The sequence below is a fragment of the Candoia aspera genome, chromosome 3 (genome assembly GCF_035149785.1).
Source record: "Candoia aspera isolate rCanAsp1 chromosome 3, rCanAsp1.hap2, whole genome shotgun sequence".
Lineage (NCBI taxonomy): Eukaryota > Metazoa > Chordata > Lepidosauria > Squamata > Boidae > Candoia > Candoia aspera.
In genome coordinates this window covers 110,000,759-110,016,450 of record NC_086155.1, presented here as the reverse complement: position 1 = coordinate 110,016,450, position 15,692 = coordinate 110,000,759, and the positions used below count along the sequence as shown (strand labels likewise).

Below are 15,692 nucleotides of genomic sequence, written 5' to 3'. Positions count from 1 at the left end.
CAAAGCCCTGCAGTTACAGATAATGTGTCAGTCTCTTCCTCCATCTCCAGATCGCTGCTCTCTTTGTGAATAGAGAAAGTTGGCTCTCCTTTCTGCAGCAAAGACATTGGCTATGAAGGAGAAACCATATTTCCTCCCCTCCCAATATCTCTGTATTTTTTCTGTGCCTAGTTACCACTTTTGGATTCCTGCATTTATGGAGCTCTCTGGAGCTGAAGAGAACAATGTAATTTCTCCTCCTTCATGACTTGCCTGTGGGTAGAGGACAAGCCCTCTCCTTCTGCGTGCAAGGGCAAATGGGATGTTCAGGCTAAAGAGGAGGAGGCCCTGACCCTTCCCTCTCCGTAACCAAATGCTCTGAGGAGGAGATTTCAAGGAAGAAATCCCCATGACTCCTTTTTCAAGTATGGGCTTCAGACATAAGTTCATTCTTCAAAATCCATATCCTATGGCAGGAAAATTAATGGGGAGAAAGTGCATAATATTTAATACATATACGGGGTAGTTACGTTATTACTAATATTATTCTATCCTTGCCTTTAAAAGGTCATTTGATGCACTATTAAAGATACAAGGCTATTTTTGGTTGCTTTGTATATTTAAATGAATTCTGTTATTTGCTTTGCTTGATTATAATCCATTCATATACCATACATTTATTGATTGAAAGATAATCTTGGGAATTGAAAATGGTGACTCCCCATAACCACTTTAGCATGGTGCAACTGATTTTGGTGTCGGTGAAGGTCCTACCTCCTAGTCCCATTGCACCAAGAGGAAAGGGAGCTGCTGCTGGTGCTCCAGAAGGAGGTCTCCCTGTGTAGAGAGTAAGGAAGATGACCTTGGCATAGATATGCAGGAACCGTTATCTAGGCAACAGGGGCTATAGCATTTACTGAGTGCAGAAAAATGAATGTATTCATTGGCTGGTCATATATGATTATTTAAAGCACGAATATCAATGATTTCAGCATGAAAAGTTGCATAAAAACCAGGTTAAATTGTTAGTACATTATATAAAATTCTGTCTAGACTAGAACTTTTTGAAATGTATATCAAAATGTCTTTAAAAGAAGTTTTTAGAGATAACATTTCCTTATATAAATTTTTATATAATTTTATTTATGCGTGGAGGCAAAGCAAATCTGGTATTTCACACTCCAGTAATTATATTTTGCTATACCTAACAATATACTGTATAAAATGTAAAGATCAATTGTCTGTTAATCTTGTTTATATTCTGAATTATAGAGTTACATAGATTTGTAGAACTCAAGAGGGTAAATAAGAAAGCAGTAAATCAGCTGGATATTGTTGTGTATAAGAGAAAAGTTTGCAGGGTGCTGTCCAAAGGATTCAGCTGTTTTCAAAGAGCATCAATTGGTAGTTAGATCCCATATCTGGAATCTGTAGCTAAGAGAATTCACTGGTGGAAAGGATATGCTTTAGCCTAGCAACAGTTGATAGGTGAACTATAACCCAGCTACTGTAATTGGAGGAGAAGCTGCTGTCAGTTCATTATGACACATAACCTGACAATGGAGATGTTATCTAAGTATACAGAAGAATCCTCGCAGTACTGGGGCACCACACCAGAAGATCTAGTGCCTCTATAGCAGCTGAGTGGGCCTCCAAGTTGTGCTACAAATCAGAAATAATAATGCCTAATGAGAAGAATCAGATTGAGATTTCAGTCCTTGGTAAATTAGCTGCTCATGTCCCTGATATCATTGTGTATGGAGATTTCTCTCAGGAAGTGCCTTTCATCGAAAGCTTTGATGGTGTTCTGCTCTTTGTGGACATATCAGGTAAGCAAGGGAGATCGGGGTGCCACTGAGGGAAGGGGACAGATTTCAGAAACATTTTTTTAAAAAAATAGAAACTTAAGATATTAAATGAGCAGAAATAGTGCAATACCTTTGCTGCTTATCCTGAAAATAAAGCAAGATTTTAAAAAATCCATATAAACACACAGTAAACCTCAAGGGAATTACTGATTTTTCAAAATGTACACCTATTTAGCTATTACTTTCCCTTTCCTGGGCAAAAAAAGCCTTACTTTGAGGATATAGTAATGCACAGTGCAGAAAACAATACAAGTCAATTGCCATCAAGGAAAGATTCTATGGAGATTTTCCTTTGTCCACTGAAACCTATAGCTGCTTGTTTCTCTTCTCCAAGCCAAGACTTCCTTACAAAAGTCTAATGAGTCAGCTCCTGCCTGTCTTTCCTTCTTTCAGCTCTAATCCACAGTCTCAAACTGTTATACTGACAGCAGTTGCTTATGATTTTCAAGGTTTCACAGCTCTGACAGAAAAGTTTAGCATGAATACCAGCTTGGATCATGGTGCTGATGAATTAACACAGACCCTTAATCACTACGTGGGTGACATTGTTGAGGGTGAGTTTAGAACTATGTATGATTTAACCTTGAAGAATATGTATCTTAGAGTCTAACAGAGTATTTTCAAACCATCATTGTTTGAAAACAGGTCTTTACTTTCTAGGAGAGAAAACAAAACTGTGCATAGAGAACATGGGTATGAAACAGGTGCACAGTTGTTACTTCTTTGCTGTAGATTTTCAGAGATGCCAAATTCTCCCACCAATCATATTGCAGGATCTTATTGTTGGAGGAATGTCTCAATTAGTTATGCCACTGAATATTTATTAGACACAGCTGTGTGTTTTACTATGTGGGCAGGAGATTCAGAGTTTCAAATGCAATGAATACACTAATGAAGTAAAAGCAAAAAGGATTAATTAAGCAAAGCACTGCAAAGCAATAACATAAGCTCCAAAGTATAATACAGACTGGGAATACCCACAGACAAGGCAGTGAAAACACACACGGCAACATTCAATGAAGAAATGTAAATAGTAGATAAAATCTCACATTCCTATGGTAGCTGGGATCCCCTTATCCTTGTCAAAGGCAGCTAAGAATATTCCAGCTAGCATAAGGCACCCTCCCTGGGCATGCCTCTTCTTACATCAGTTTCTGAAAACCTGTACAATACTCTATTGCAATTACTCATCCTTCTAATTGTGTACATTTATTGTTTAGATTTCTTGCCTAGTAATTGTTAAATGTTTACATGAGATAGTACCAGCTCATCTATCATGTCCTCATTACCTGGCTAGCCTTGGCAAAACACTTTTAAAAGACACAAGCCTCTTGAGTTCAACTATATGAGAAAATGACCAGTTAAAGTGTTGGGGTAGCAAAGAGCAGAGTCCTGTGAACTTTTGAGAAGGCTAAAGCCTCACCTGGCTATACTCTGCACAAGCATGCAGAAGAGAAGACATTTACACAGAAAAACACAGAGAAAAATGGCCTGCACCACTTAAACTTCCTCACATTTGCAGGGTTTTTTTTTTTACACATTTAGAGTTGGCTTCCACAATAGCATTAAGGATGACATTTCTGATATCCTGTTGCAACCCTTGTGCCTCTTCCCAAACTGAAAAGATGTGGCTTGCAAAAGATCGGAAACCAACCTGTGACTTCTGTGTACTTGTTTTAGGAAGAGCCAATTTCAGTTTGGCTGCAACTCCCTTTTGGCACACTGAATATTTTCTGGTAAGACTTGAAAATGAGTAGGGCAGAAGGAAAGTATCTCCAATTTATTATGCACGCAAAGGATATTTGTGATATTACTCTTTGCATTGGGAATAGCCAAAAATGGCAGGATCAACTGGATAAATCCCAACCAGAAACTTAGGGTAACCTGCTAAACCTAACCCGTAACCTGCTAAACCTAACCCAGAGTCTCCCATATTAGTGAAATGACAGCAGCTCCCCTTATCTATAGCCAGCACAGATGCCTGACAGCTTATTCCGGCCTGTGTCATCCTGGATTCCTTTGTGGCTCTTCCATCTTTTTTCAGACCTCAGAGGTCTGGCTTATTTCATAAAGGCTGAGCATAATATATCCCAACTACTCTTTTCAGTCTTTATGACAGATTGAGCATTTGATTTAAATCAGCTTTATCACATCATTGTAATGTAGCAGTATCTAAAAATTAATGGCAGTGCTGTACCTCCCTTTCACCTTTTTTAAACAGGGAAATATAGAATATTAATACCATAATACAAAAGTGTTTTTTGTGTTAAGAGTATTACTGTCCTTTATCATGGTACCATTAATTATGTGAACTTTTAGAAATGATGGATGGGGCTATTGTTTCCATCTTCATTCAGAAAGAAGTCCCTCTGAGTTCAATGGAATGAGCTCCATTGAATCATGGAATGGCAGCCTATAAACACCTCCCATGAGCTGAAAGGGGGCTTTGGGGTTTTTAAAAAATGTTTTTTAACGTTGTGGTTCTAAGGTAGCCCTTTCATTTTAGCCATAAAATAACCTAGTAATAATTAAATTTATAAAATAAACTGGATCATAAAATGGCACTGTGATGGAATGTGAGGGTGACCTTGGAGGACAGAGGGAGGAGATGCTGCTGGGGGAACGATCAGATAAAAGGAAAGGGAGTCTGAGAGAAGGTGGTGGTCTAAAGAAGAAAGTTGGGAAAGACCCGCCCTGACCACTCAAGTGATAAGTAGGGAGGGCGGGAGATTTGTGCTTTCAGACTTGCAAGATTGTTGTCAGCCCTTCCAGGTAAACCAGACAGGAAACGTGACTAGATGAACTAATTCTACTGTATTGTAAGGCTACCTTAACTGAATCTTTCAAGTCTGAAAGTACAAACCTCCCTCCCTCCCTATTTATCGCTTGAGTGGTCAGGGCAGTTCTTTCCTAAGTTTCCTCTTTAGACCGCCACTGTCATGAGTAAGGATGGCAAGCAGGGGGCTCCCATCCAGGCTGTAAAGCACATGCGTAGTACTGAGGAATTAAGCAGCCATTCAAAGAGACACAGATCAGGCCCGCCTTAGCCTTTGGGGTTTATATGTCTGGGTTTTTCCCACGCTTATTTAGTTTGTTAGGATTCTGTTTATGTAGCAGTAATAAACATTAGAGAACTACTCGTCTCAGCGTGTGTCTCACTGTTAGGACATCAATCCTAACAAACTCCTACTCCCATCGAAAGAGGGAGGAACAAAGAAATTAAAGGAGAGACATTTGGAAAATGTCTTCAGAAAACCAAGAAATTCGGCTCGCCATCCAACAATTGGCAGCAGCCCTGCAACAACACCAACAACAGGTAGATCTACAGGTCAACACATTACAAGCTGCCATGCTACAGCAGTTACAACAACCAGCTCTGATTAACCCACAACCAGTGCCAGCAGCAGCAGCTCTGCTAGTAGTCTTGAGATCCCAGGGCAGTCTACCAGAGAAGTTTGGAGGAGAAGCAGGACGGTTGAGAACCTTTCTCACACAGTGTACAATGTTTTTCGACAGCAGACCGGCAGAGTTCCCCACAGACAGAACCAGAGTCACCTTCATTCTAAGTCTGCTAAAGGGACCAGCAGCCAAATGGGCTATTCCCAAGGTGGAGAACAACGACCCGATTCTCAACGACTACCAGAACTTTTTGGCAGAGTTCCGAGCACACTTTGACGACCCAATCAGAGAGGTCACTGCCAGCCGGGAAATTCGGAAGCTCAAGCAAGGTAACAAGAGGGTGGGAATCTACATTGCTGATTTCAAGTTATTAGCAGGAGATCTGGACTGGAATGAGTGTGCATTAAAAGACCAATTCAAACGGGCTGGATGAAGAAATTAAGAGTGAATTAGTGCGCCAGGGAACACCAGCTACCCTAGAAGCTTTATATCAGTTGTCTGTGGTCATAGATGCCAGGCTAGAAGAGCTCAGACAGATGCAGCCGGGGAGAGGCAGGGGCCTCAGGACGCTTCCAGGATTTCCAGCTCTCTCCGTAGCATCTCCTCACTCAGGACCAGAGGAGCCAATGCAGATCAGGGCGAGCAGGAGGCTTATTTCCGAGGCTGAGAGGCAGGGAAGGAGAGAGAGAGCCCTCTGTTTCTACTGCGGAGCCCAGGGGCACATGGTGAGAGCTTGCCCAGTGAGAAGCCAAGCAAATTCCGTAAGAGCCCCAGGGCAAGCAGCAGAACCAAGAGCCACCTCCGCCTCTACTTCCAACCAGGGAAACTCCGTCGGTCTCCCTCCACAGAGCTCAGCAGGGAGACCATCAATCAATTAAGAAGGGCTCATTCCGAGGATTCCAGGCAATCCTTTTACTACTTACCAGTAATAATGCGCATCAACCCAGAGCACCAGGTGAAGCTAGAGGCCCTCGTGGATTCCGGAGCTTCAACCAATTTTATTGATGTGCAGACCGTACAAGACTTCAACATCCCGACCATAGAATTGCCATGTCCCATAGAAGTGGAGACCATTGACGGCCAGCCCCTCAAGGCAGGGCTGATTAGAAGGCTCACAGAACCGGTGCAACTGACAACGGGAGACCACGCTGAGTGGATCCAGCTTTATGTTACTGCATCGCTTAATGTGCCTGTAATCCTAGGCACACCTTGGCTGAGGATCCACAACCCGTTGCTGAACTGGACTATGGGAGCAATCTCCTTCCCAGCTAAGGAATGACAGCACCACAAGATTCAAGCCACTCTCCGCTCTCCAGCAACCAACGCAGTCATGGAAGCAGGGGGGGGGTCCAGTTGCCAGCCAAGTATGCAGATTTCGCAGACGTTTTCAGCGAACAAGAGGCCACAGCACTACCCCCCCATAGGGACTGTGATTGCACCATTGAGTTGATACCAGGAGCCAGGATTCCAGCAAGGAAACAATATCCCATGTCCCCCAAGGAACTAGCCACCTTAAAGGATTACTTGGATTCTAATCTCCAAAAGGGGTTCATCCGATCATCTACTTCCCCAGTGTCTGCTCCTACCTTCTTCGTACCAAAGAAGCCTGACCTGTTGGCACCTGCAAACCAGGAGACACCCATGAGAGTGGTCCACAATTTCAGTTTTTTAAATAAACTCACAATAAAAGAAAATTATCCCATGCTGTTAATATCTGACCTGCTGGATCGCTTACAGAAAGCATGCATTTTTACCAGGTTGGATCTCAGGAATGCGTACAATCTGATCCGGATGAAAGAGGGGCACGAATATCTGACTGCCTTCGACACCAGGTTTGGTAAATTTGAGTACCTTGTTTTGCCCTTTGGCTTGTCTAATGCAGGAGCCATATTTTCCAGATTTATGAATCAAATTTTCTCTGATTTACTAGATAAGTATCTGGTCATTTATCTAGATGACATATTAATTTTCTCTGAGGATGCTACAACTCATGTAACCCATGTACATAATGTCTTACAAAGACTGAGAGAGAACAAGCTATTTGCCAAGCTAGAGAAGTGTGCCTTCGATTTAACTGAAGTACATTTCCTGGGCTATAAAGTATCAACAGAAGGCATATCCATGGATCCTTCTAAGGTCCAGGCAATTCTCTCTTGGCAACCTCCCCGAAATGTTAAAGATGTACAAAGATTTCTAGGATTCTCCAATTTCTGTAGGCGGTTCATAAAGAATTTTAGTGACAGGGCTAGACCCCTCACACAGCTTTTGAAGAAAGGATCAAAATTCATTTGTGGAGAGAGAGAGCAAGCAGCCTTCCAAGAATTGAAGCAACTCTTTGCATCCCAGCCGCTGTTAAAATACCCTGATCCCACAAAGCAATTCATAATGCATTCAGATGCTTCCGATATTGCCATTGGGGCGGTGTTATTGCAATATACAAGCAAAACCAAGAATACATTGCTTCCGTGTGCCTTTTTTTCACGCATGCTCTCACCAGCAGAGAGAAACTATGATGTTTTTAACAAGGAGTTGCTGGCAATTAAAGCAGCATTCCAAGAGTGGAGGCACTGGCTAGAAGGTGCAGCCTTTCCTGTGAAAGTCTGCACCGATCACAAGAATTTACAGCTTCTACAAAACACCAGATCCCTCACCCCACGCCAAATCAGATGGAGCCAGTTTTTCTCCTGTTTCAATTTTGTTATTTCTTATGTGCCCGGGGCGCAAAACTGCTTGGCAGATGCCCTGTCTCGATCCTTTCAGGCAACCCCCGCCACTCACCAGGAGGTACAGGCTACTATATTACAACCTCACAACTTTGATCAGTGTATGAGGGGGAACCAGACAGAGATTTTAGCAGCAGGCAGACAAGCAGAGGACCTATTTACAAGAGTCAGAGCTCAGCAGCAACAGGACCCATATGCCAGGGCCAGGATGGATGACCTCCAGAGGGACCCGCAAGACACTGCCCCCCCATTCAATGTGGAGGCAGGAATCCTCTGGCATAGTGGGCGATTATATATTCCCCCTTCATTGAGGGAAGAAGTACTGAGACTTTGCCATGACCATCAAACGGCAGGCCACGGAGGTGTTTTCAAAACTCTCCATAGAGCTTTGAGAGACTACTGGTGGCCTAAGATGACTGCAGACATAAAGGGTTACGTTGCTTCTTGTCACACCTGCAGATGAGCCAAGCCTCTCCCAGGGAAGCCCACAGGACTCTTGCAACCCCTACCACCCCCAGTAGGCCTTGGGATACAATCTCCATGGATTTCATCACTGATTTACCCCCGGCCCAGGGGCTGACTTCCATACTAGTGGTAGTGGACCTTTTCACAAAAATGGCGCATTTTATTCCTTGCAAGGGCTTACCATCTGCACAAGCCACAGTGCAGTTGTTCATGGACCATGTTTTTAGGTATAGAGGCATGGTGAATCACTTGGTGAGTGACAGAGGTCCACAGTTCACTTCCAGGTTCTGGAGGGCCCTTTTCCAGTCATTAGGGGTCCAGATCTACCTGTCATCATCGCATCATCCTGCTAGTAACAGGCAAGCCGAGAAAATTAACCAATGGTTACAGCAGTATCTCAGGTGTTACACCACTTATCAGCAAGACAATTGGCCAGCCCTGCTCTCCATGGCAGAATTTACTTATAACAACTCTGTGCAATCCTCGACCAAGATGTCCCCTTTCCAGGCACTCTACGGGGTTAACCCTCGGGTGTTGCCCACCTCCTCCCAGCAGGGAGCTGTTCCAGCTGTGGCTGATTTTCTTAAAGAGCAACAAGCTGGACAGGAGTTGTTAAAGGAGCAGCTGAACAGGGCAAAGAGTGCTTACAAGAGAGCTGCAGATGCTCACAGACAAGAGGGGCCAGCGATTGCAGTAGGAGACAGAGTGTGGCTCTCTACCAGGTTTTTGAACTCTACCAGACCCTCCAAGAAATTGGACTCTAAGTTTGTGGGCCCTTTCACTGTGGTACAGCAGATAAATCCAGTGGCTTATCGCTTAAAGCTGCCAGCATCCATGAAAATCCATCCAGTCTTTCACAGAGTCTTGCTAGCCAAGGACCCTCCCCCAAGTGCCTTACGATCACAACTGTCCCCCCCACCTCCAGTAATTGTGGAGGGGGAGGAGGAATATGAAGTCGAGGAAATTCTGGACTCTAGGAGGAGGGGAAGGGGCATCCAATATTTCATACACTGGAAAGGGTATCCTGAGGAAGAGCGCACGTGGGAGAATGCCAGAGATGTACATGCTCCAGCACTGGTTCATTGATTCCATCAGCTTTTCCCTCACAAACCCAAGCCTCGCACTCTACCAGAGATTCCTCACTTGGATGAGCAGGCAGAGGAATTCGTAAGTTTGCACCTTCCACCCCCGCCTGAAGCCTTGACTCCAGTTACAGAGGAGGGGGGGGCCCACAGCCCTCCACCTCAGGTGTGCATTTCCCAGGGGAGAGGGGGGATGACTCTTCTAATTATCTAGCTATTTTCCAGCAGCGGCCACCTGGGCCAGAAGTGTTATCAGACCTGGAGAGCAGCACTGATTCGTCCTTGGAGGAGTTTTCCTTTGAAGACTTTCCATCGTTGCCCAGTTCCCATGGGAGCTTGGAAGGAGACGTAGACTCTTATCAAGTCTCTGGAAGGGAGGGGGCTGAAATGGAATGTGAATCTGGAGGGGAGGGTGATGTCATGAGTAAGGATGGCGAGCAGGGGGCTCCCATCCAGGCTGTAAAGTGCATGCGTAGTACTGAGGAATTAAGCAGCCATTCAAAGAGACACAGATCAGGCCCGCCTTAGCCTTTGGGGTTTATATGTCTGGGTTTTTCCCACGCTTATTCAGTTTGTTAGGATTCTGTTTATGTAGCAGTAATAAACATTAGAGAACTACTCCTCATCTCAGCGTGTGTCTCACTGTTAGGACAGCTACCCTCTCTTGGACTCCCTTTCTTTTTATCTAATCGTTCCCCAGGCAGCATCTCCTCCCTCTGTCCTCCAAGGTTGCCCTCACATTCCATCACAGGCACTCAGCTTGAGTGTCATAATGAATGCGTACTACATTTGAACTGTTTCTGCCCGCATTGGTAGTTTCATGCCCACTTGGGGATTAACATGGTAGGGATATGAAGCTGAGCACCTCTTGGTTGTGTGGCAATTCAATGGCCATTTTGCTTGTATGACAAAACAATGACTGGGTAATACCAGGACATTCTCTGGAAGCAGCTAATTAGAAGAACCATTCTTCTCATAGTTTTTTTCTTTGTCATGCAGTGCAAGATCTTTTCTAAATCTTCTTTTTCTTTTATGTGTAGAGGTACTGGTGTTTGGAGGCGATGTCTTGAAATTTGCAGGTATGAATTATGAAAAATAAAATTGGAGTGACTTTATTATCTTTACACATCGAACGACCAAATTATTATTTTTTCCTTTTATCGTGTTGGTATAAATCTTGATACATTATTTCAATACAATGGGCTAAATTACTTGATGTTGAAAACTCCATTATATTGGTACATACCTACAGTATGTATCTGTGTGTGGTATCTCTGTGTCTGTATACATGTTAACAGAAGGAAAAATAGATGAACAAAACAAGTTCAACAAATTTAAAACACTAAAAGTAAAAAAGAGAAAAGGCAAAAAAAAGAATAAAAAGTTGAAGTAAGAAAAAAACGATTTAAGTTTCTGACTTCCCCTTTTTATACATCTGCTAATTTGCAATATTTATAAGCATTTAGGCCCCCTTAAAAGCTAAACTGTTGGTGATTATATTTACCATGCTGCATGATATATTGTATGTATGGGAACCATTCTTGCTTAAATTTAGTTAAAATTCTATTGTGTGTTAGTTTTGCCATTGCTCTGTATTCTCCAGGTTTAAGTTCCCAATCAGTTATTGTCAGAATTGTGTCTTTCTTCTAATATTGAGTAAAATTTATTCTTGCTGGTATAAGTGTATTTCTCATTAAATTATGATGTTTCTTATTGATTTTTTTCTGAGATTATTCCTAGTAAGAAAAGTTGTGGTTTCATTTGAAATTTAAACCGCCCAGAGTCCCTCCTTGTGGGGGGAGATGGGCGGTGATAAAAATTTGATAAATAAATGAATAAATAAATAAATAAATTCCAAAATTTTCTGCTCTGTACTATGTATGTCTTTCCAGTATTTTGGGGTTTTTTTGGGTGTTTGGTGCTTTGTGAGTGTGTGTGTGTGTGTTTAATCTCTGTGTGCATATGTTTTGAATGAGGAGCTGATGTTTCCTTTTTTATTTCTTAGGTGAATTAAAAAGAATTTCCAAACAAAATTGCGTAGTTTGAGAAAATCAAGTATACTGTACCAAGTTTTAGATGAATAGAGCCATGCATAAGAGCACTCTTTTACCATTTGGATGTTTCCTCCCAAATTGGATGTGCTTACCCTCTTACGTATTTTTGTGGATAACTGTTATGAAAATTACGTATTGCAGACATTTCCCCCTTGCTTAAAAGAATTCTTAATATTTGAAAAGGCAGGTGCAAATGGTTTTATAAAAACAAAGTTCTGACATATTTGGAGTTATCCACTTTTTATCTCTTTTGTTCTTGTCTATTTGGGAGTTTGGTAGTTTGCTTTTGTAATTTATATCAAAATGGCCCAAATTTTAGAGATAAGATCTGCAAAATTTCAGGAAGGGTGCAGATGCTATGGACTTATGATAAATAATAAAAGTTAGTGTTCCTCATTTTCTGCTCAGTTGTTACTAAAGTAACAGACAGTGGGTAGGATGAGAGTGGGTGACAGATGGCATCTAGTAGAAATAGTTTAGTTTAGTTTAGTTTAGTTTAGTTTAGTTTAGTTTAGTTTAGTTTAGTTTAGTTTCCAAACAAATACTCAATCTACTGTTTTCCAAGTAGGGCAGCTGTTTATCAAGAACTCCCAATTATTTAACAGAGTTGCATACACATCCCTCAGCCCCTTTTGGAATGGAACTCTCAAAAGACCTTCTTGATCTTATTACAGGTAGTCCTTGGTTAACAACCACTCATTCAGGGACTGTTAGAGGATATGATGGTGCTGAATGAGTGGTACTTATGACCGGTCCTTGAAGTTCTAGCTGTCCCAGCACCCTCTCAGTCACATGATTGCAATCTGGGTGCTTGGCAACTGGATTGCACTTAGAATGGTTGCAGCATCCCGCGGTCATGTGATTGCTGTTTGTGAGCTTCCCTGCCAGCTTCCCACAAACAAAGTCAATGGGGAATCTAGCAAGGAAGGTTGCAAGTTGCTCAGGTAAGTCTCCCGCACCCTGCGGCAGCCACCCCAAGCCCTGCCATGCTTGCACCATGCAACCCCAGCCTCTTGCACACCCTGCAGCCCCACTGTGCTTGTGCCGTGCTGGCCTCTCACACACTCTCCTGCAACCTGCAGCAGCTACCCCAAGCCCCACCACTCTCATGCCTTGCTGTACCAGCCTCTCGTGCACCCTCATGCACCCTCATGCACCTGGCACCAGCCACTCATCTGCCTGGCAGCCTGCTTGTGAGCTGCCTGGGACTTGCAACTTCCTGCCAGCTTCCCCACTGACTTTGCTTGGAAGCTGGCAGGAAATTGCATGGAGGTCCTTGCTTAATGACCTGCAAGCCTCACTTAATGATGGCAATAGAGAGTGCTGGGATTGCCATCACTAAGCAATGTGGTCACGTGATGTTGTGCTTTATGACCTCATTGCTTAGCGATAGAAATTCCAGTCCCAATTGCCATTGTTAACCAAGAACTACCTGTAGTACTTTTGACATGTTGGTAAATGGTAATTTTGCCAAGTTGATTGTTGGAAATAGGAGGTAGGTTGGTGCCATATTGGTAAATATAGATTGAGGGAGCCATTGGGAATGCCCCCCTTGAATCAGTACAGACAGATCTTTTTCAACAAGTTGGATAGCATCTGGCTTAGTATGCTTCCATCTTTCTAAAGCTGGAGGATAGAAACTCTATGTTAGAGATATGGCCTGAATTGTCTAAGATAATATTGTATTTTCACTAAAAACAGTATTTTAAAAAATGCTTATGATATTGCTGCAATTGCAAATGTCATCTTCATAACTTGCAAGGGTCTCTGCATCTTTGCACTGCATTTCTCAGTCCAGAATTATCTTGGATTCCCAGCTAATTGGCACAGTGTATTTTCTGTGGCAATCCTGATCCAGCAGAAGGGTACCACTTTTTTAAATTAAAAAATGGTATATTATATTGGTGCTTCAAACAATGGCAATTATTTTATTAAATAACGACATTGGTTATTGATATAAATCAGTGTTTTTCAAACTTGGCAACTTTAAGATATGTGGACTTCAACTCCCAGAATTCCCTAGTCAGCATGCTGGCTGGGGAATTCTGGGAGCTGAAGTTCACACATCTTAAAGTTGCCAAGTTTGAAAAATGCTGATCAAAATTAACTTAAACAATCAGCTTTTCTAATTTAAATAACATATTGACAGATAAAAAGAATACGAACACAATCATGAAAGTTAAAATATGAAGTTTTAAAAAAATAAAACATTGAAATCACAATAATGTGAAGCAAAGCATTAGTAAAGCTTTACTAAGTTAAGCTCAGACACAATTCAGTAGTATATAACTTCCCAATGTGTAGGCAGAATCCAGTTAATAGTTTTTTAGCAGTGCCAGTGATGGTTCTACTTCCCCCCTCCCTATGATTTTTCCATGTGGGGAGGGAGATTTCCCAACTTGGTTGTACTACTGATATCCAGTCCTATGAAAGGTAGACTAGGAATCATCAATATTTAAATGTCTTTTAAAGTTAAATATTCAGAGACATCACAGTAGAACTTCAGCACATTATTATCCATGGCTTTCCCTCTTGCCTATTATATGATTTATCAGTTCAAAAATGGAAACTCACAGTGGATATTGGTGGTGTCAAAGAATAGCAATGAAGAATATACACCACAATATAGAAGATAATTGTGTTATTCCAGGAACAAGTAGTCATGCATGGATGCTCCTTTTTATAATCCTGCAAAACAGCTGAAATATAATCTTGAAAATACAAGCTCAATGACTTGTTCTCTTATTTCCAGGTGATGCACTGTTGGCACTCTGGAAGGTGGAGCGTTGCCATTTAAATGACATTATCACTCTGGCATTGAAGTGTAGCTTCAGCATCCAACAAGAATATGGTGTTCGTGATACTGAAGTGGGACTTGAGCTACGAGTAAAGATAGGTACCACCCCCTCACTCTAGAACAAAGTATGGAGCCTATTTCTTATAGAAAGGCTATAATATAACGTGGGTTAACTTCATCTCGTGCTGAGAGAAACAGAGGTAAAAGGAAAGCAAATGGTGGCTGTAGCCAATAAGTAATCTCTATTAAATTAATATTCCTCTTTGACAAAACTTAGGGTCAGAGGTAAAAAGTAATGGAACTATAATTTAAAAAATGAAGCAAAGTTCAGCCAAAGAACCCATTATCTTTTATCAGCAGAGATAAAAGTTCATTGGTAATTAAAGTATTTCTGGATACATATAGACTGGGAGTTTATTTCACCTCCAAGCAATTATCTCACTTGCAGCTCCCCCCCACCAATTTTATTTCAGGATGCTATGATTAGGTTCCCTGATAAAGAAGTTGCATCTTTTCTCAGGACTCTCTGCAGGTCACATCTCAAAAGTTATCATTGGTGACAACAGGCGACAGCACTTTGTGGTCATTGGCCGGGCAGTGGATGAAGTACGATTGGCCCAAAACTTAGCCAAAGCAAGTGAAATTATCCTGTCCCCCAACTGCTGGGAACTCTGTGACCGGAACTTAATTGAGGTAGAGAGAATTAAAAATGAACGAGCTGTCAAGGTTGGTACCTTCTTGTGTAAGAGTCGACTCTGCTTTCTGTGACATTGTTTTGTTTCTAAAGGAACGTGGTAGATTTTAAACACTGATAATGACATGATAGTCTTCACCTAAAGGGTTGGAGCAAGATCTGTTCATCTGCATCAGCACGTTTGTGTTATTTTTCAAGGGTTATTTTTCAAGAGACAGATAAATTTCTTTTCCCTCTCTCTTTTTAAGACCAAAACCCAAAGTGTGCCCTACTTTGAGTAACCTTGCACCCTTGTCTTTCTTTTCTAAACAAATGCTCAGCAGGAATGATGGTAACTTAGGACACTGTTGCAGGCTTTGTATGGTAAATAAAGGCTACTACATTCAAACCTGAATGCATTATAAAACTGAACTGCTTTTTCAAGGAACTGTGCTGGCCTGAACCAGGATCCGCACCCTTAAAGCTGTATATGCTATATGTATCTATGTGTATACAGGCAAAATTCACACTAAGCGCAATGTTTTTCTTTAACTATGGTTTATTGGAAAGGCACACACTGTAATTGCAAACTGGCCAGATTCACACTTTAAGCTGAACTAAAACCAAGATTATGATTTAGTGCACTGTGTGA

The 15,692-nt window shown here is 42.0% G+C and overlaps 1 protein-coding gene across 1 annotated transcript in view; it reads left to right on the top strand.

Moving 5' to 3' along the window:
- Positions 1-1,660: 1,660 nt before the first annotated feature.
- The window catches only part of ADCY10 (adenylate cyclase 10), an 88,004-nt gene continuing 73,972 nt past the window's right edge, over positions 1,661-15,692 (top strand). Inside the window, exons 1-5 of the mRNA XM_063299895.1 lie at positions 1,661-1,808; positions 2,297-2,401; positions 12,653-12,763; positions 14,323-14,466; positions 14,888-15,093. Of these exons, the coding sequence (XP_063155965.1) occupies positions 1,661-1,808; positions 2,297-2,401; positions 12,653-12,763; positions 14,323-14,466; positions 14,888-15,093 (714 nt within the window). The remainder of the gene's footprint in view (positions 1,809-2,296; positions 2,402-12,652; positions 12,764-14,322; positions 14,467-14,887; positions 15,094-15,692) is intronic.